Raw genomic sequence first — 22530 nt, forward strand, 5'->3', positions numbered from 1 at the left:
TTGGAGTAGTTGAGAATTATAACTTAACTGTTATATAACTTGTGATCTGTCCTTGCATGAAATTTCAGCTATGATAAACTTCCACGTACAGGTAGTCTTGGTTAATACAACAGTTATGTTGCCACAGGGGTGAGGAGGGGGTTCACACAGGGTGAAATCACAAAAATTGAACATTACCTAGGCCAAATTTTCTGTTCTTCCTAACACTGTTCCTTCATGTATACAGTACTCTACTCCTGCTTTACTTGCATCTCTTCATCAGATAACAAGCAATTAAAATTAAAGTGAGTTCCACTAATTGAGATTGACCTAATTTGGCACACTTCATTAAAAGAAAATCACATTTTTTTCAAACTTTTACAAAATAAGGAGTACTTGTATAGGAAGCACATCCAACTTAACCTTACAGGTGTGTGCAATCACAATGCTCTTAGTTTTGAAAATATTGTGACATGTTGTGCAACGGCGAAACCCTCCCTACCCAGCAGCAACGTGGCAACTCAGGCCACAGTGACATGGTGGATGAGTCAGCGCTCCCCTCCCCCCCTCCGCATGGTAACGTAACGCGCAATGTGCGGTGACGTAAGACGGCGTGAGGTAACAGCGTTGCTACATAACAGGCACACACAGCCACTATATAAGAGAGCTGCACTGCCTGCGAGTTAGTTGTAATGTGGCCATCACAGAGTTCAGTTCCGAGTTAGTTTTCAAGGCAGCTACCTATGAGTTAGTTCCGAGCAAGCCTACGAGCAGTGTGTTATCAACAGTTCTCCAGTCAGCCGACTATAGTTGGAGTATAGCAGCGTTCACGGAAAGAAGAACCGGACGTGTGTGTAATTGTGTAATTGGGAGCGTGTGATACAGAGACACTTACATAGCTCCCCTACTGTAAACGTGTAGACTTCTGAAGACAGAGTGAACTGATTTGCGAATGGGGTTATAAATTGTGAAACCCCGCAACTGTGTGATGATTAATTGTAGCCGTTACTTGTAGGTTGTTGAATAAACCAATTAACAATCACGAACGGTGTCTTCAGTAACAAAACACGTTACAATATAAACACTGGTAAATGTGTCATACAGGCTTGTACTGTATCATTCTGCCCTCTTATCAAATTAACACGATAATGATTACATAATCAACATAACATTTATACATCTATAGCTATTAAATTCTAATGCAGCTGCAAATATTATCAGCATCTCTACCTTAAGAAAACTGTGTAGACAGTCTAATCATTAATCTGTAAAGTTTCATATAAAAATGTTGATGAAAACAAATACACTAATATGATAGATATAAATGGCATAAATGCAATGGTTCAGCAGCTATCATTACCAAAGATTAAGTACTGTAAATATTTCTACATTTTCTGCAAAACTGACCTTACTGAAAGTACGCCATTAAATCTAGCATACCAGGAATTATGATAAATTACTTTTAAAGTGTGATTAGATTTTGGGTGTTTCATGTGTACAATCAGCTGGAAATACCCAGTGCTGTTCAGTAAACTATAAATCAGTCTGGCAAACAATCAGGAAAGAAAGAATATTTTGTGAAAAACCTAACCATATGCCTTTCTAGAAATCTGCATTTCTATATGGGTTATTTTATGACACTGACCATACCTAGGCTATAAAATGTCAAAGGGTGGGATGATAGAAAAATGATAAATTTCAAGGATTTGGAAGGAAATAGTCATAGCCTATTTGGGGTACTTTGCCGGTAATGAAACATGGAAAAAAAAAAAAAAATAAAAGAAAAAGAGGAAGGGTAATATTTGATTAAAAATATTACTCATTGACTTAATATATTTATTTCACAAATACAAACAGATATTTTCACTGTCAACTCTCCAACCCTAGCTGTATGTGATGAACAGCCCATTTACTAGACGATGAATCAGACCTCTTCTCGGAACACAAACTGTGGTTTCCAGTTGTGAAACTGAATCATCTGACATTTGTTATTTCACTGGCTAAAGTCTTCACCGCTGCCAGTGCTTCGCGGGCTGTGGGAAGGATGTATTGTACAGGCAAGATGAAGCCGAAGAACCCACGATCTCGCAGCTCAATTGTGTAGGAATACTTAATGCCAGCTGCCCCCTTTGCCCAGTCATCTGATCCTCCTGTTGGAAGTGAGACAGACAGAAATGTAAATACTGGGATGCTAACATGCGGTTCATAATAAAATTAGCAGCAGGATGGAGTCAGGAAATGCATGATGTCACAGTATGTAAAGTCAACCCTGTGCTTAATTCATTCAGCACCATGCCATGAAGATGCATGGGGGAGTGGAGACATAGCTCCACCATTCTTGATCTTGGCACTATATGGAGGTGAGTAGTTAGCCTCATGCACTGGACACTTTACCTCTGAGAAAAGAGCCCCAGTACCCACTGTATAGGAGACTGTGTGGAGCACTGTGGAGTTCAGAACGTTCTCTTCTCCCTGCCGGGAGACCCCACCCTATGGCCTGCTGCAATGTTGACTAGGCTATTTTGGCACCACTGCTGGCTGCTGTCACAGTATTCAGGTCAAAACTTACATCACCCCAAATACTTTCTAAGTATCCGTAAGGGATATTTCCATGGAAACGCAATAACAGTGGGCCATTGCATAGGAACAGCCCAAACAACAAATGTGTTTCCCCGGACATGAAAGGACAACAGAGCGTTCACTGCATAACAACGTCCGAGACGAGGTTATAAAACTTCAGCTTCAACAAGAGACGAGTTCAATTTGTGTTTGACCTTCGAAGAGATCAGTCAGTAGTAATCAGTCTTCGGTTTGGCTTCGATTATAGCAGAAGCAGTAACTGAGATACTGAAATTATGAATAAGTGTACGTGTAAGTGTAAAAATAAGCGTCCAATAAAAGAATTTGTTCCGATCCAAAGACCCATGCAATTTATTCACATCACGTCACACAGTAGACACGTTACAATACTAATAATATCATCACATGAGAACTGGAGTGTACAATAGGAATTACTTGGTTTCTGGACCTGTGTTTGAAATCATGGAATCAACTACAGTTTAAATGTGACTTCAAACAAAACACATTCTGAAATCTTACACTTGCAAGTAAGGGAAACCTAAGCAGCCTCCATAGTCTAGAGGTAACGTTCCCACCTCATGACTCGTAATACGCGGGTTCAAATAACTGGCGGAGGTCGTCGAATTTTTAAGGGCGGAAAAATTCAGGGAACAAGTCCTCCGGGAGGGACTTTAAGCTGTGGGTCCTGTGTTGTAGCTTTACGGCATGTAAAAGAACCTCATATCTCCAAAGGAGGTCACTGAGCCAAATTACAGATGTTTCCCGCCCAACAGCAGTCTCTAATACCTCTGGTAGATGGGGGAAGCATTATAGATACCTCTCAGCTAGTAGAGCCGGTCTCGCTGGCTGGGCAGGACTGATGGTAAGCACCAGTACCGGTAGGATATAGAGGCTGGTAGAAATCATAGAGGGAAGCACAATGGACCAATACAGGTCTAAGTGCATGGGGAAACCCACCCTCTCCAATAACTAACTAACTAACTAACTAAGGGAAACCTATGGAAGTATGGTGAGATGGAGTATCAGATAACTGCATTATCTAATTTTTGCGCAAAACTGGAGAGAGTACATTCCAGTACACAGGCCATGATATATAAACCAACAATTTTTCAATTGTTATATAGCTTCAAGATGTGGTGTTTTATTTTTATTGTAGATAAGTGTCTGAGAATATAGGGCTGAGGAAAATGTTTTTGAAAGGGACAAAATAAGACAGCATATTACATACTGAGAAACTCTGTGACTTATATAAGCCACCTAGTGTTGTCAGGATGCTGAAATCAAAAGATACAGGATGGGATTACAGACAAAATAGGAAGGCAAAAAATGGAAAAAAAATTTTGGTTTATGTGGTAGCATGGTTGAGAAACTATGCTACAAGCCAGAAGGCTGTGGGTTCAATTCCCTATGAGGTCACTGGATTTTTCAATTGACCTAATCCCTCCAGCCTTGGGTAGAATCAGACTCTAACAGAATTAAATGCCAGGAATCTTTCTGGAGGTGAAGGGTGACCAGTGCCTAAAGCTGACCTCAGTGCCATCTATGGACCAACTGACAAGAAAATGTGAGAATCTTAATGTCTCACTATGGGCCTCCATGGCCTGTTACAGGGATAGCTTTGCCTTACTTTTTTGCTTTACTTAGAATTTTAAAAATGATTTGGGGATTTGGAAGATGAAAGATATGGCCAAGGATTTCTTATGGTGGGCTCTGGCATTAGCAAACCTGAACCTTTTGGTTCTTCTATCAGAGACCAAAGCAGTAACTTAACATTTGGTGGAAACCTTTGGTCATGTAAGATTTCAGGTTTCTATGGTGATGCATATAAACTGCCAGGAGTATTCTTCAGCATTCTGATATTGTGCAGGAACATAGCAGTTCCAACTTAATTCTCAAGTTGAGGAAGTATGCACAAGGCACCACAACTCATTTCTCTAAAACATATTCAAAGTTGTATCGTCATCATATAGCAACACACATCACTGTCATCATTAGACTGTTACAAAATTATATTTTCAACATACAATGGGAGAGAGCCAGGACAGCATAGTCAGTATAGCGACTGGCTATGGGCTGATGACTGAGGGGATGGAGTTCGAGTCCCAGTAGGGTCAAGAACTTTCTCTTCTCCAAGTTGTCCAGACTGGCTCTGGGGTCCACCCAATTTCCTATCCAATGGGTACTGGGGGCTCTTTCCCTCGGGATAAAGCGGCTGGGGCGTGAAGCTGACCACTCACCTCCAACTAGTGCTGAGGTCAAGAAAATGTTGATCTATACATCCACTCCCCATACACCTTCATGACCTAGTGCTTAATTTGTTAAGCACAAGGGACAACTTTACCCTTTTTACCTTACATATGTACAATGGGAGCCAAGTTTGATATACCAGAGATGTCACTGAACACAGGACTTTTCTCCATGACTTGTAGCATGCATGGGGAAGAAGAATGCACATAGGATTTTGCTGGGAGAACCAGAAGCAAAGGGATCACTATGAAGACCTTGAAGCATGTGGGAGGATAACATTAAAATAAAACCACACCTGAAGATGGCACATTAGTGCCGAAACATGTAGTGAAAAGAAAAGTGAAATTGTGTGCACTGTAAAATGGTTGGTACAAATACACATCATGAACGTGAATCAGTGCAACAGGACGCTAAAATATAACATTATTAAAATGGATCTTAGAGAGAGAGGATTGAGTGGTATGGACTGGATTGATCTGGCTCAGGACAGGGACCAGCAGAGGGCTTCTGTGAAAATGGTAATGAACCTTCAAGTTCCATAAAATGTTGGGAAATTCTTGAGTGGCTGAGTGCCTGGTGGATTCTCAAGAAGGGCTCGGTTCCTTGGAGTTAGTTTCTTAGTTTTTCCCACTTCTTCTTTTGCTGCCTACTCAAGGTACTATATACATTCAAAGACGTTTTGGACAAGCTGGTTGACATCTTATGCTTGCCTTGTGTCAAATATGAAGAGTCCATGGTAATATCCTCATTCTAGGGCATGCATGATTATTACTACTTGAGGAATTCAATAAGTAAACAAGAGACATAGCTGAGATACAATTTTTATGGGCAAGGAACCGGACAGTCTAGTAATAACTCCATAAGACCTGAAATTATTTGTGGAACTCACATCCAGTAATGGTTTTACTGAATTTCTTGGCCACTGCCATCACACATAAGTGAAAGAATCGACCTACGAGGTAGGATTTCACTGTTACCCTAGCTGGATGATAACAGGAGTGGAAGCTTAATGTGTCACATACATACAAAACAACAAGTAAATTTATAGTTTTATATATTTTATCATCTCATTTTTAGACAGCAGAAGGGAAGACAAAAGACAAACTGAAACATAAAACAAATGGGATGGTAAGTGAATTTTTCATGTACATATGCATGTAACTTTATCTTCAGGGTTAGCATAAGAGTTTTTCAACTTAATAAAAACAAATATTTCAGGATTTAATGTTCTCTTCATTCCATATTAATGTTGATCCCTTACCACAGCAGCATGGATAAGTAGATGACCATAAGATATGGATGGTAGCTGCAAATATTGTGAATAAGCAGTCATGTGCAGCTACAGAAAAAAGGTCCTTTAAGTTGGGGGTTAACATGGAGTAACATCCTTTACTGCAGATATAATATGAAGTAACATCCATTATAGCTGTTTTGAAGCATCTTACCTGAAGCTGGGTACAGGGTGGCCGCTGCACCACCAACAGTGTAACTGGCACCACCTGCCTGGTACATTGCATTGGCAATCTTGTGACCAACACGACTCAGATCTGCATGGTCAGGTGGATATCCCCTGACATAGCCCCAAGGATGCAGGATATACTGACCGTAGCTATGAAATGACACATATGCCTGCGTAAACAGAAAAATTCACATTATTATTAATGGGTGCCCATTCTGCTCAACCCTTTGTCAATAATGAGCAGGGGTAAGAAAATTTGGTTCCCAGGTTTCCTGTGGCGACCAAAAAATTTGGGCTGGTGACTATTTTCCCACTCAGCATTTGGAAGGGGAGGTGTGGATTTCTGGCAATCTCATTTGGACACTTGTGGCACTGAGAAAATGGCAAACCACATTCAGAGAATAACATAATTAGTAAGTCATAACAATTAATCTCTTTAAATTGGTTCCCCCCATTTATCTTTTAATTGTGCATGACCTGAAGTTCTCACAGTGGTGGTTATGACGAGATCTATCTTCTGGGATATATTTTCCGTGTGGCACCCTGAAATTCGACTGATGTTTCGGAGAAATATGTTGCCTCCCAGACATCGGATGACTTTCAATGGACTACATGGTGTTACTTTCCACAAGAATGAAGTCTTAACCTTTTCACTGGCATGTGTGTGTTAGGACCAATGGTAAAACAACAGCAAGAAATAAACCTTGTGTTCTGAGTAGAGGCGAGAGCCAAAGCAAGGTGTCATGAAATACTGATCCACACTTCTCTGGTGATCAAGTTTAAAAAATTCTGAACCTCTCATAATGAGCACCATGAAACAGATTTTTCCCCCCCTGTGGTTCCATTCTCGAGATCACGCCCTATTGCAGTTGACTTGTTTGCTGACATCTGTGAGAACCTGACTGTCTCCAGCATCAAGGCTAAGTGACTGAAATCACAGCCTGATATTTGTAGTTCTGGGTTACAAGGCAGTGGTGATGCCTGAGCTCTCATTTGTGGGGATGTGGCCCACAGAAAAGGAAATTAGTTACCATGACACTATTTGTTTGTTTTGCCTTGAGGTTGGGCTCAGTGACATTCCAAAAATGTTGTTGAACTGATCCACCATAATAAAGGAATATCACACAAGGGCAGAAACAAGCTAAGCTACAAAATGCCATAAAAGTCTGAGACTTCTACACATTTGAACTGATCGACCATAATACAGTATCATCAAACAAGGATGGAAACAAGCTAAGCTACAAAATTCCATAAAAGTCTGAGACTTTTACACATTTGAACTGATCGACCATAATACAGTATCATCAAACAAGGACGGAAACAAGCTAAGCCACAAAATGCCATAAAAGTCTGAGACTTTTACACACTTGAACTGATCAACCATAATACAGTATCATCAAACAAGGATGGAAACAAGCTAAGCTACAAAATTCCATAAAAGTCTGAGACTTTTACACATTTGAACTGATCGACCATAATACAGTATCATCACACAAGGATGGAAACAAGCTAAGCTACATAATGCCATAGAAGTCTTTGACTTTTACACATTCTATACATTTATCTAGACGTTAGATCCTGGGTTGCTACTTTATAACATCTTTACCAGGATCTGAGATGAGCTCACTCGTTCAGCACATTCCTTTAAAACTCAATTATGGAAATGTATAAAACTTGATATGGTATTTGAGGGTTTGACAGTTGTGATTATTAAGTTATGATGATCCAGGATGTGATGCATGTAGCTTGATAGAATGGTACCAATGTTTTGCAGGAATCTACTGTCTCCCTCTTTACAGTAGAAGAAAAAACACCAGGTTTATCCAAAATGTTGGTACCCTATTTACCAAACAACATGGCACCACATCCCAGAAGACTAAGAGAGATTTACAGTTCTCACGACAGTGACTATGAAGATTTGTAATCTGATACCATGAAGACTGGTAGATCATTACCAGTGTTTCAGAAAAACCTGCTCTCTCCAGCATCAGGGCAGAAGAGTAAGCTGGGTGTGTAAAAAGTAGCAAGGACAGAGGGAGAATGAGGATGGGACTAGAGTCTAAGACCACCAACAGAAGGATGGTGTAAAGAACATAGCCCCTTTAAGGGGCTGTTTTTAAGGGCAGAGTGAGTTGGATAAAAAATGTCTTTGAGTGAAGCCAAAACTTCCCACTGGCATTCTCAGGGCCAAAGTCTCATACTCCATCTCCATATATCCTATTTTTCTACTCAGAAGATGGCGGCACCAGGTTCCTCAGTAATGACTACAAGACTACATACCTGAAGACAGTAATCTTCAGGTACAACAGCTGACAGAATACGTGAACAACACTGTAACAGACAACTAAGAAAAGTGGTGGAAAGGAGAGGAAGGAAAATAGAAACTGCGCTGTTTAGTATAGTGTAGTTACATATTTACTGAAGTATGATACATGAATGACCTGAGTACTGAGCCATCTTTCTTTTTGTGTAGGATCATGTCCGATGATAGGCTTTAATATCAGCAGTGCTGAGAACTTTGCATTTTGTTCTGCTACCACAGTGTTAGTTAATAACCCAGAAGCAAGTATATATGTTTTTAACAAAACAATGTTCCAATCCTGATTCCAATATGAAAAAGTTTTACCATATTGTGACATGTTGACCCCTACCTCCCCAGCGGTAACGTAGCGCTCGCGTAATAGGCGAGTAATTACCCCGCATCCTGGTAGCTATGCAACGCGCGGTGATGTCATGAGCGGAGCCGACGTTAGCCGAGTCCCCACGACCTTGAAGCTATGCAAAGCGAATCAACAGCGGTGACGTCACCGAGGGATATCGCGGTTGCTAGGCAGCAGTCAACAACTCCGGACAGCGTGGCTAGCAACACGGACCAGACGACAATTGTCCGATCAAGGCTACATAAGGAGCAGCGAAGGCTATTCACAGTCAGTTGTACTGTGACAGTCAGCCAGTCAGTGCGTTACCAACGAGTTCTCTGTTCGCAAGTTACGAGCTACAGATGCGTGTGCGATAACCAGTGATAACCAGTTATATCTGGAGTGTGTAATTCAGGGAGACTTGTATAGCTCCCGCGTTATTAGTACGTGAAGACAAGTGAAGATCGTGTTAAGAGACTTTGTTGTAGGGTTTGTAGAGAGTGGAAACCCGTAATATTGTGATAATTAATTGTAGCCGTTATTTGTAGATTGTTGCATAAACCAATTAACCATCTCTATGGCGTATTCTGTAACGAAAACACGTTACAATATTATCACATACCTTCAAGGAAGAGAAATGCATACAAAGTTTTGGTAGGAAAACGTGAAGGAAAGAGGCCACATGGAAGAGCTATGAACAGATAGCAGGCTCTAAAGGTACAGAATATGAGGCTGTGGACTGAATTCTTTTACTCAGAACAGGGACCAGTGGCAGGATCTTGTGAACATGGCAGATGAGTCTTTGAGTTCTATGAATTCTAGGAATGTCTTGACTACTTGAGTAACCATTAGCTTCTCAAGAAAGTCTCTGTTCCAAAAAGTTAGTTACTCACACATACCTTCATGGATCCTGCATGACTCTGAATGAAGTTGGACACAGCTGCCGACTCTGGTTCGGAGAAAGGACGGCTACCGGCATATATTTCCTTACAGGGTTCCTTACTCGATCCCGCTCCACCCCATTTGTAGCCAAAGTTCCGATTCAAGTCAGTTCCTGCACAGTGCCCAGAAACCTGCCGATTCTTACGCCAGAGTCTGTCTACACGGTGAGAGTATTCATAACCATCTGGGTTCAGAACAGGGAGTATATACCAGTCAACACTCTTGACATGCTCCCCATGGGCCTCTTGGTTTTCAGTCAGCTCATTTATGATGTATGTAACAGATGCTGGAGAGATCCACTCCCGAGCATGAATACCTGCAAATCAGAGCTACATTAAGCATCATATACAATCCAGAACTAACCAACCAACTGCTGACATTCTTGCAGCAGAACCCAAAGCCTGAAAGTACATAGTCGTGCCATCTGCTTGGATAAACTTGATACCTGCAGGTACTAGTGTCTCACTATGGAGGCCCACACCATCGATGAGAGGTACCGTGGTAGCTATTCCAATTTTATTTTAGTTTGTGCAATGAATTACCCTTATTTAAGACACATGGAAAGAAGCCATGAGGTCAATAAGTTAAAGTGTAAGTAGCTTTTGGAGTTCAGTTTTGTGTACCTACTCAAGCAAATGAGTTCTATTACAAACTGCAGACCAGCCAAAGAAACTTCCACAGGAACATAACACAGCATGGAAGTCAATAAAAATAACAGGTTTCACATTAATGAATTTCAAAATATGGGCCTATTTTAGAGAACACACTCCTTCTGTAATATAGGGGAATGCTGTATTGTACAATTGAGCTGCTGCATTTTAGAGTAATACAGAATTTAATAAAAACATTTACTATGACAAAACTGATATTTCCACAAAATAAAATGACAGTACTGAACATACATGGAGATTTTTGTAATGGATGATGAATCAGTTTTGGAATCTTGACATGTGTTAACTGTAAGTGACTTGTGATCGGAGAGTATTTAGAAAATTCAAGACAAAAAAATGCTGCAAAAGAAACTGTATGGTATGAAAACACTAGGTTAATATTAGCAAAACAAGATAATATGCAAGAGTTTGCCTGATATTTCATTAATGTTGCAGGGGAACAACAGAGCTCAGCAATTATTATTCTGCTAAACTGTTTAAGGACGTCACTAACCTCCATCAATCCAGATGGCTGGGCGGCCAGGACTGCCAGAGGATATTTTGAGCACTTTAAGTGGACGTCCTTCCACTGAACTACCAATGGTCTGGAGGCTCACAAGCTGGGGGTAGGTCTGGGCAAGGTAGTCCAAATAGCCATGAATGTCTGCAAGTCGGTGATATGACTGCCAAGTCATGCGGTGACCTGAACTCAAGCACGTACAATGTATGAATACAAAGGTAGCTTTCACTTTTATAACAACAATTTTATCTAATCTATGGCTGTTGAGACTAACACATACCTGTAAGACTGTAAATAATTACAGTTCAATTTTGTAATCAGTCCTTGTGGCTTGCACTGCACCAAAACAGGAAGTATAATAAAAGGGAAAATTCCTCCTTGTATTAATTAGGCACTATCCTATGAACAAACTGGCAAGTGAACCATGATTCTTTGGTTGTGCAGCCTGTAGGCTAGCCTAGTCAGTATACCAACTGAGGTATGAACTCACCTTTCCTGCCTTCCAATTCCTCCATTTCTTCCAGTGTCATGGTAGGGTTCTCTGTGTCAATGGCTGCCTGCAAGTTGTCGATGACAACATTGAACGTGAGTCCACTATTATCAAGGAACTCCTTCACCATGCCTGCAGTCTCAGGCCTCACCAGCACATCCACTGTCGAACTGTTAGTGGCAAGTGGTAACCACGTATCGACACCTGATATCGGGAGTTAACACAACTTTAACAGCAGTGCGTCAGGAAAATGCATAATGATAAATATAATTCAGGGTGACTGCCTGCTTTACAGATCTGTTCATGTCAAAAAGAGAAAACCAGGATATGACGCATCTGCAAAAGCCTAGGGAGCCAGGACAGCACAGTCGGTACAGCGATTTGCTATGGGATGGATGACTGAGGGGTCGGAGTTCAAGTCCTAGTAAGGTGAAGAATTTTCTCTTCTTGTCATCCAGACTGGCTCTGGGGCCCACCTGGCCTCTTATCCAATGGGTACCGCGGACCCTTTCCCAGGGTGTAAAGTGGGCAGGACATGAAGCTGGCCACTCGCCTCCAACTAGTGCCGAGATCATGAAAATGTGGATCTATACATCCACTCCCCCATATGCCTTCATGGCATAGTGCTTAATTAGTTGAGCACAGAGACAACTTCACCTTTTTACCGTATCTACCATAGCCTATAATATACTGAACTGTATATTCATGTTCACCATACACCAACATTAATGGTGCTTATACACAGGGCCCACCTGTACCTCTTTCACTGCTAGAAGTAGCATTCTCAGTACACTGTCTATCAGAATTACAAATAATTAACTCCATAAAGCAGAGCCTTTACTGAGACATGGACAGTCATTCAGCTGATTAAAGTCCTCCTCACATTTTATGTAACCTGAAAATTAGTTACTGCATTCACAAGATCCTGCCACTAGACCCTACCCTGATACACCTGATCATAAGCCACCCTTCACATTCTAAATTCTATAAGGTAAACAGGTAAAGCCATCACTCACCCCATCAAGATGTATGGAGACGCGGGTGCAGAGCTACACTCATTCTAAAATGTGGCACTAGATGGAGGTGAGTGACCACCTTCATGCCCCAGCCTCCTAACTTTTGGGGAAACATCCACCGGCAACACACTAGTCCCACAGACTGTATGGACATGACGGAGGTCAGAACAATCTCTTTCGCTTTCTTCGAATCAATCCGTGGTTCCTCAGTTGTCCACCAAGTAGCTTAGCTGGTATACAGACTGAGGTATCTTGGCTCCTCCTTACTTATATAAGGTAAAGTTGACTCTGTGCTTAACTAGTTAAGCACTATGCCATGAAGGCATATGGGGGAGTGGATGTATAAATCCACATTTTCTTGACCTTGGCACTAGTTGGGAGTGTGTGGTCAGCTTCACGCCCCAACCGCTTTACCCTGGGGAAAGAGCCCTCAGTACCGGTGTTGTGCCCATTTTATTAGACATTAAGGATAGGTTTGTAAGATTGGATATTTAGGTTAAAACGCCAGACGGCTGGCAGGAAGGTGAGGAGACAGAGCCGCGGCTGACTCTTCGCATTCCTTATCAGTCGATTGAATTGTCTTTAGAAAAGACTGTTTATGCATCAGTGGAAAGACCCGGTCAGGTTTCGCTTTGCGTGACAAGCAATGTCCACCAAGTTGCCGACCTAAGGGATTTCGCGTGAGCAGCCTTTGCGACTTGCGGAAAAAAAAAAGTTGAATTTTGGAATTGAAACAAACACGCCGTTTCAGGCACTCTGTTTCTAGCAGTTGTGAGAAATGGAGGAGTAGAGCAAAGTGTGCCTGTGGAAAACCTTGGGATGGCACCAGTGTTTTTCATGTGCATCATGTTCAGCGCGAGTGAGTACTTGCCCGTGGTCGTGTCACTGACTGTTAATTAGAACTTCTGGTTTTAATTATTTTGGTTGGTTAATGTGTTCTTAGGACAGAGTTGTACTAGTGGTTTATTTTATTATTATATTACTCTTTTGTTGTTGTTTTGAGAACTCGAGTTATTTGTGATCCCCCTAGTGCAGCATGTTTTTCACAGCACAGGTTAAAAGATATCCATGGACGTCCGATAGGGGGTGAGTACAGTCACTGACCCCTATCAGGGCACAACAAATTGTTGGCAGCAGTGGGATGTTGTCATTCTGCTCAAATTACTGGACTTACGCACCGGAGATGGTTAAGAAATTTGTGGAAACATGGATAACTTTTAACCACCCACGAGTTTAAGTGGCAGTGTTTTGATTCATGTGCTGCCGTAACTACACATACGGATTTGTAGGGATCAAATATGTTTGCTGTGGCGCTGTGATTTCTTTTTAAATTTGTTAAAATTATTTTTAAGGGTAGAAGCATATGTTGAAAAATTTAAGCATTTAGCGGTTGAACTTGAGTGAGAATTGCTTTTGAAGGGAAATTGTGGGAGACCTACAAACATAGTTTAGCTTACAGTAGATACACATTGGCCCTCTGGCGTGAAGCATGGCTCGTGTAGCGGAAATGGAGGTTCTCCAAGCACAGATGGTGGAACTACGGGTTCAGTTGGAAACCCTCAGAATTGGGGAGGCCCACAGAGGGCAGAGCAAGGACGTTTCACTTGTAGCCGCGATAAAGGAATGGATGGGGGAAAGTAAGGAGATCCGTATACGAGTTTTTAACGCAGATAGAGACATTGACCAAGGTAAGTGGGTGGACTAGCCATGATAAAGCTTTCATTGTTAAGGCCAAATTACAAGGGTTGGCGATGCAGTTCTTGAATGGAAGGGAAGAGCTAGGCCGAGATGGATGTCCCTACGAAGTCCTGAGGCAGGCACTCATTGAGAGGTTCAGTGACAAGCTCCCTGACCAGTATTACTATACTAGACTACAGGACGCGGTTCAGGGGAAGAACGAAAGCGCGGAAGAGTTCAGTGACCGTTGTAGGAAGATGTGTCTAAGAACCATCAGGAAGGTCAACGACGAAGAGCCCCAGTGTATAATTAATGAGGAGGCAGAATGTAGGTTGTTGGCAGCCTATGTTCACGGTCTTAGGGGCATAGTGGGGCAACAAGTACAATTTCAGATGCCCAGCACAATGGAGCAGGCACATGCTCAATGCTGTGGAAAGAAATTACAGTACGTCTCAGGAGGAGTTACTAGCTGTTGTATTTGGTACACAAATATATAGGTGCATTTTATATGGGAGAAAATTCAAAATTGTTACCGATCATGCCGCCCTTAAGTGACTGATCACTGTGAAGAACCATCATTGTGCACGATTGACTAGATGGGTTCTCAAATTATCTGAATATGACTTTGAAACTGAACACAAGGCAGGCAAGAAGCATGTAAATGCGGACTGCCTATCGCGCCATATCGCTTCCGTTGCTACAGAAGCCGCAAACTGGAGATGTCAAAATGCTGAGTCAGGCGAAAGCCTCATTCGTAGGACTGTTTTCACGGGACAGCAACAGGATCCGTTTTGTAAGGAAATAATGGATGAGATTAGCACTGGTACGGGGTCAAAATTCTTTATGAGTGACGATGGGCTTTTGTACGTGGGACCAAAGTTGGAAAACTGAAGGTTGATTGTACCTCATAACTTGATACAGCCCGTTACTGAAATGCATCATGATAAGGGGTTTGCAGGGCACCAGGGGGTGAAACAGACCCGAGACTTAATTAAACTTAATTACTTTTGGCCCAATATGGACCGGGATGTAGAAACGTATGTGAGGCGGTGCGAATCGTGTGCCAAGTTCATGGTAGGGCGACACCCCACTGCACCCTTGGGAGAGTTACCTGAGACGACCTCCCCATTCGAAATGACCTCCATAGATATATGTGGCCCTTATCCAGAAACAAAGAAGGGAAATCGGTACCTTCTTACTTTTATAGACCACTTTAGTCGTTATCTGGAAGCTATCCCCAGACCCCGGCAAGACACCCTGGCAGTTGCACGGGCTCTTGTTACGGAGATATTTTCGCGGTTGGGTTGTCCTCAGGCTCTATCATCGGATAAAGCATCCCACTTCATGTCAGAACTTTTCCAGGAGATGTGTAAGCTGCTGCAGGTGAAAAGAATTAACTCCACTGCTTTCAATCCGCAGATGCAGGGCAAGCCTGAGAAATTTCACTTGGGACTCAAACAAACTATGAGCCACTATGTAAATAAGTATGGGAATGACTGGGATGAGTTCGTGAACTACGCCTTGATGGTCCATAGGGCCATTCCTCATTCCATTACTTGATACAGTCTGTTTTACTTGTTACATGGACGTCAGATGCGCCTTCCCATGGAGGATGACCTCACCACTGGAAAATTTTTAAAGGGGGAACCGAAAGATAACCGTAGTTTGATTCAGGACCACATTGACACTTTGGCTGACCGCCTCGAGGAGGCGTACCGTGTTGTAAGGGAAAATAATAAGGTGTGCAGAGAGAGACAGAAGGAATGGTATGATAAGGGAACCAGATTAGTTATTTTCCAAACCGGTGAAATGGTTTATCTTCGTCAGATGAGCAAGGTCAAACGTGACTGTCCAAAATTTAGGCTTAGGTGGACGGGCCCTTACGAGGTGGTACGCAGATTGTTCGATTTGAATTATCTTGTGCGAGTATCCCCGAAGAAGGAGCTGGTGGTAAATGTTAACAAAATGAAAAAAATGTTGCGTGAAAACTGTCCCCGCGCCAAGTGGGACAAGGGATATCCTGGCAAGGGTTCAGGAAAGAGACGAAGGTCAGGACGAGGTGAATGACGAGGGAATAACTCCACTTGTCTCCCATGATCACGTGGAGGATGAAGGTAGCTCCGTCTTTACGTCTGCCACTTTGACAGGCGAGAGGACCGAGGATCGAAGTCAGGACCCCACTTGGGAACCCAGTAGACGTCAGGAGGTTCAGAGAGCCACCGACGAGTCACCCGACACCGGAAGGGAAGCGGGGGCTGGGTACTGGTTACGGAGTAGGCAAGGGGAAGACACAGTAGCGTCCGATGGGACCCCGACAGAAAGAGAGGGCGAAGGGATTGACCCCAAGGAAACGGACGCCGAGCCCCCCTCCCGAGCGCATTACCCGACACAGGGAACGTCCCGGCACACGAGGAAGGCACTGAGCAACCCCCTCGATATAATTTGAGACCACTCCCAGGGAGGAAAATTTATATAATGAATTGTTTTGTTGCTTAGACAATTAACCTTTTTGTTTTATTACAGATGTAGGAGTACATAAAGACAAGGGATGGGGAAGTGATACACGCCATTCAAAAGCAATTAATTTATCTTAAATCCATAGACGAGGCCATTTCCGAGAATGCTATGGGATTGGCGACCGTCACTCGCGTTCTTAAGTGTGTGATCACTAACGCTTTTACTCATCAGAAAACAGTTGAAGACGAAATTCAGAACTTGAAAACGTTGATACATTTTCAGGCAAATGTTTCACGCTTCATGCACGAACTGGAATTTACGGTGATGCAGTTACAGCAATCGGTCATACAGCTGCAAGAGGGGTTAGAAACCAGCGCCGTTGGCAGGCTATCTTCAGTTTTGATTCCTCCGCATAACTTATCCAAAATTTTACAAGAAGTTGCTTTGAGACTGCCCCAGGATCTTTCGCTAATAGCCGGTTTTACTATGGAAAATATGTACGTGTACTATGAGGTTGCGACTGTGCAGGCATACGCTACCGCTACGGCCATTCGTCTCATAGTACGCATCCCACTGAGGTGCCGATCGAGTTATGACCGTTTTTAAGAGTGTTCCTTTACCAACCTATTCAGATGTATTAGGAAGACACCTGCAGATTGAACCAGAAGCACCTTATTTAGCAGTGACCGAAAACAGGCAGTACTACTCCCCCCTGGCGACGGTAGACTTGCAACAATGTAAGAAGGGATCAGTTACTATTTGTGAAGCCACTTTTCCGTTTATACATAAGAAACAAGCGACTTGCGCTTCGGCTTTATACTTCGGCCAGTCAGATTTTGCACATAAATTTTGCCAGAAGGTTATTTTAAAGGAAAAATTTAATCCCGTATGGCTTCAGGCGAAAGGATTTCGCCCTTTTTGGGTTTATAATCTGCCCTCGCCAACTACTGTTATTAAGACATGTAAAGTGAATGGCACCACCCAAAGTTTTAATATTGAATTATTTCACACGGGCATATTAATGGATGATATTCATTGTCAGTTTTATTCTGAGGCGGTTATTTTGTTGCCGGTGGCGGATGGCTATACGAATGTGTCGCTCACCAGCAACCAGCTGCTACCCCCACACCTGTCCGAGCTGATGTCGCCTGAGGAACGGCGCCAAATCACGCACAATGAGTTGCGGACACGTCGTGCACTTGCGGCCCTCGAGATCGTCGCGCGACAGAGTTCGCACGTCAACCAACAACCCTACGTCGAGCTGAGAGATCTCCTGGACACTGTGTCTACTGATGGGGCTATGAAGAGCCAAGTAACTTGGTTGTATATTGTTGTATTTTAGCGTCCTGTTGCACTGATTTTCATCCACGATGCGTATGTAATGGCCGTCTTGTAGTGCACTCAATTTCATATGTCGCTTCTTACTACATGTTTCGGCAAGTTTTAGTATCTACAAATTTTATTATAGTTGACGAATAATGTACTTTCTAAATAATTTTATGAAAGACACAAGATGGCAAACAATGTAATAGCTTAGCGTAAATAACGAACCTGAAGATGGCACTATGTTGCCGAAACATGTAGTAAGAAGCGACATACGAAATTGAGTGCACTACAAGACGGCCACTACATACGTATCTTGGTTGTATATATTGTTCGCCTTTAGCATTGTCCTGCCATTTGTAGTCCTCACCCTTAAATACTGGCGACGTCCTATAACCCTCCTGATCCGGAGAGTTCTCCCATGTACCACTGACCAACGACCATGTATATCTCAGACAGCGAATCGACCGGCCGCACGCAGAGTCCAAGCTATGGACTCAGTGGTGACCAATCGCCTTGGCTCTGTCGAAACTCCCAATGAGAATTTGGAAGACACGGCGTCACATTCCGCTGTGTCACTTCGGGCGGAAGCAGAAACGGTATCCGGACCAGCTTCAGCTGCCCAGCCCGAGGCCGCTGAACGGACGTACTTCGCCCAGCCCGGATGATTCCAGTTCCGGAACTGATCGAGGAAAGGGGGCAACGACCCCACGCAGAGGCCCAGAATAACTGCGGCGATAAACGAGTGAATTATTTGAAGGACTCACCCATGAACTTTGCCACTGTTTAAACTTGTATTTTCTTTTTGCATACCCCGCATATAGTGTTTGGGTACTATATTTGTTATTTTTGTTGTGATATAGTAGCTAACTGTTTTTGTAAACGTTCACGTGGTTACAGCTTGGTGTTCGTTATGTTGGAGAAATCGTAGAGGTGGATGTGAGATGCAATGGACCCAGTGAGTTCAGGTGGTAAGAGGTCTGGATGAAAACCTTAACTCGGCGGAGTTAATATTTCCATTTTATTAGACATTAAGTATAGGTTTGTAAGCTTGGATGCTTAGGTTAAAACGCCAGACGGCTGGCCGGAAGGCGAGGAGACAGAGTCGCGGCTGTCTCTTCGCATTTCTTGTCAGTCGATTGAATTGTCTTTAGAAAAGACTGTTTATGCATCAGTGGAAAGACCCGGTCAGGTTTCGCTTCGCGCGACAAGGAATGTCCAGCAAGTTGCCGACCTATGGGATTTCGCCGCGAGCAGCCTTCGCGACTTGGGGGGGGGGNTATTTGCGATCCCCCTAGTGCAGCATGTTTTCCACAGCACAGGTTAAAAGATATCCACGGACGTCCGATAGGGGGTGAGTACAGTCACTGACCCCTATCAGGGCACAACACCGGCCTGGACGACACGGAGAAGAGAAAATTCTCGGGACTCCAACTCCGGCCCTTCGGTCGTCCAGCCTGCAGCCAGTCTCTATACTGACTACGCTAACCCGGCTATTTCCATTCTTATATATGACATACTTTAATATTATTCTCATATCTACGCCTAGTTTCTGAAGTCGATTCCCTCCAGCTTTCCTGGAAAGAATTTTGTATACATTTCTCATCTTCCAAATGCATGCTACATGCCTTCCCCAACTCACCATTCTCAATTTCAATATTCTAATAATAACTGCAATTGGTTATGAGATTTTAATTATACAGTCCCTAATCATGTCAATTTATCTGTTTTTCCTGTTATTTCCTGCCTTTTACAGGCGAAATATTGGTAAAGAAGCCCCCGTGCTTATTTAAGCACCACGCCATGAAGATGTATGGGGAAGTGGACGTAGGGCTCCATGTATTCTTAACCTGGGTGATAGATGCAGATGAGTGGTCAGCAATCCCAGTTTCTTGGGTTCAAATATTCTCATCAGCACCCCGTTCTCAACCACCTCAACCGTCCCTACAAAAATAATGGCACTTGTCACTCTAATCCTATCCTAGCGAGGACCTCACCTGCTTATTCTGGGATAAATATCCTTACCTTCCATGTCCTGTAGCTTCTGCAGGACTTCTTTCTTTTCTTCTGTAGGAGCTGTCACCTTCAACAGCTGTGATCCCTCATACGAGATTCGAGCTTCCTGTTCAGGGTCGGGGGTGGCCGTCCCCTCATCGGCGTGTAGGGGTGCGAAGAGCACGCACAGCACTAAAAGCGACTTCATGACTGAACCGACAGCACTCACGATCTGGTCTCTTATAGACGCCACGATGTGACCCCTGCAGTCAGTCCTCTTCTACCTTTTCAGGAAATGTTTGCCGCGCCTCGACTTGTGGTAGGTTACCATCATTCAATCATCGACTACTCGTCAGTATGCCGCAGGAGTTATTCCGGATGGCCCAACACGTAAAGAAACGTTCTGAGTTCCGAAGCACTTGAAGAAATCAGGAATACTCTCTATGTGGGAAGGCTCAACACGAGAAGAAACATTCTGAGTTCCGAAACACTTAAAGAAATCAAGAACGAATTCTCAGTTTCAAGTAGAATTGCTGTCTTTGAGTTATCAGTGCCCTCTGGTGGTTACTCAGCTAATACCACACTTCATTGTGGTCTTGTGCTGAATGAATGAAGTTACCTTCTAGCTGAATATGCACCTGCGTGGCGACTTTCAGAAAGCTGAGGTACTCCAAACACAAACACACGATCAGACCCACACGTCACATGCATTTGGCTGGACAGTCTCATAAAGAAACAAGACAAACACAACTCAGGGACGAGATTCGAACCCGGCACTTCCCGAACACAAAATCGATGGTTCAATCAACCACTTATACAGTTTGTGTAAAGATGGTTGGAGCGCGAAACCATGCATAATCAGCAAGAAGCAGGAGGAAAGCAGAGTGTTCTGCTTTGCTGGTTACTGTATCAAATCCCTGACGATAATATTCTTCAAGAAGATGAAATTCTCTTCTGTCGTCTGGCTGTCTACCGTCGGTAATAACATGTGATAATGACATGGATAAGAACAATTAAGCTTGAATTAGTTCCATTACATAAACAGACGAGGAACATAACTATAGGTCGTAATATTATTTACAACCCTTCTTCTAAACATTTCATCATGCATCCACTAATTCCCGGTAATAAATCAGAATTCTCTTACGAAAGATTAAATAAAATAAAATTCCCCCGTAAAGCAAACTTTACGGTTTCCTACGGGAATTCATCGTAGCCATTCTGTTATTCCACGTCTCAATCTGTGTACCATGCCAATGGAAGCAAAAAATATTACACTGAACAATCCACGATTCCATTCACATCCTACAAGAAAAAGAGAGAGAAAAAGAGAAGAAGAAAAAAAAAACACATTTCTCTAACATCCATCCTAATGTTTAAGGCTGGGGCCACACGAGGGCACAAAATGTGTCCGTTGTAGATATATACAAGAGAGGCGAATGCTACGCTTTCTTCTGGCTCCATTGCAGACAAAAAACTACACATCGCATTCTGCAACTGTGTGGTGTCCTCAGCAACGTCCGTTGTAACGGATGTACTTCGTGCGCTCGTGTGGCCCCAGCCTAAGGCTCTCAGACCGTGACTATAAGAATTACTGTCTTCCGGGACGTGATTCCGTGTAGTCTGGTAGATCGTTTCGGAAGGACCCAATGTCCCCATCTTCAAGGCGCTCTTATACCTTGAAGACAGAGGGATGATGTTCTTCCGAAACGTGGATACATTTGCCATAAAGACATTCTCCCACTTCCTTCCTAGTCATAGCAAGTGGTGGTTTTCCAAAAGGTTTCCTCAGCAAAATTTTCGACGCATTTCTGTTTAACCCCAACCTAACCATATGCCCAGTCCATCCCAGTTTCCTCCATTTCTATATCCCAATATACTAGGCCAGCCACGGTATCCGAGCGGTCTAAGGCATGAACCGTCTTCGTTCGTTCGGAAGCCAGGATCGTTGGTTCGAATCCCACTCAAGGCATGGATGTCAAGTGTTTGTTTGTTTGTGTGTGTGCGCGCGCGTTTTTCTGTGTTTATGTACAGTTAGAAGCCTTGCGACGAGCTGATCAGCCGCCCAAGGAGTCCTATCGAATGTCTAAGATCTAGAAAACCGAAGTGAAACGGAGAGTTTCGTGGAGGTAAGCCAAGGCCGAAATTGTGGCTGTAGTGCCAAAGGGGGGAAAATTTATATACTAGGCGACGTATAAAAATTACCTTCGTCACGTGTTGTCCTAACAAGCGCTCTCACTTCAAAGCTCTTCGGCCCACATATTTTCCGGAGCAGTCTGTTTTCAAGCACTTGTAATTTCAAATCTGCAGATTTAATGACGGCTCAAGTTAATAAAATCCATGTCAACTGGTTAAAAACTGCCAACGTGTCTGGGAACATCTGTCCCCGCCATCAGACCCTGATATAAGGGAAAGAGATGGTCCCTAAAATGACGATAATTTCTGATCAACTGACATGGCTGATAGGCCACGAAAATTTTATCGCCTTGCAATTCACGCTATTCTCATAAAAAGAGCTGTCAACATTACTGCATGTTGCCACTTGTTTTATACGAG

The 22530-nt window shown here is 43.1% G+C and overlaps 2 protein-coding genes across 5 annotated transcripts in view; both read right to left on the minus strand.

Moving 5' to 3' along the window:
- The window catches only part of LOC111861514 (centrosomal protein of 162 kDa), an 81767-nt gene that overhangs the window by 26746 nt on the left and 32491 nt on the right, over nucleotides 1-22530 (minus strand). The gene's annotated exons all lie outside the window — the stretch shown is intronic.
- On the minus strand, nucleotides 1812-20782 carry LOC111861516 (carboxypeptidase B). Its single transcript, XM_023846164.2, has 6 exons — nucleotides 20005-20782; nucleotides 11507-11710; nucleotides 11011-11199; nucleotides 9804-10162; nucleotides 6252-6435; nucleotides 1812-2129 (listed from the first exon to the last, which is right to left on the minus strand). Exons 1-6 carry the CDS (start codon nucleotides 20180-20182, stop codon nucleotides 1954-1956), a joined length of 1290 nt encoding a protein of 429 aa, XP_023701932.1. The 5' UTR covers nucleotides 20183-20782; the 3' UTR covers nucleotides 1812-1953.

The sequence above is a fragment of the Cryptotermes secundus genome, unplaced genomic scaffold (genome assembly GCF_002891405.2).
Source record: "Cryptotermes secundus unplaced genomic scaffold, Csec_1.0 scaffold991, whole genome shotgun sequence".
Classification (NCBI taxonomy): domain Eukaryota; kingdom Metazoa; phylum Arthropoda; class Insecta; order Blattodea; family Kalotermitidae; genus Cryptotermes; species Cryptotermes secundus.

What these genes read in the sequence shown, in the direction of transcription:
- LOC111861516 (XM_023846164.2), bottom strand. Translation starts at nt 20,182, where the DNA reads ATGAAGTCGCTTTTAGTGCTGTGCGTGCTCTTCGCACCCCTACACGCC. An exon ending in GAAGCTACAGGACATGGAAG is followed by an intron (nt 11,711 to 20,004) that starts GTAAGGATATTT and finishes TCCCGATATCAG; the next exon opens with GTGTCGATACGTGGTTACCA. An exon ending in CACCCTGTACCCAGCTTCAG is followed by an intron (nt 2,130 to 6,251) that starts GTAAGATGCTTC and finishes CACTTCCAACAG; the next exon opens with GAGGATCAGATGACTGGGCA.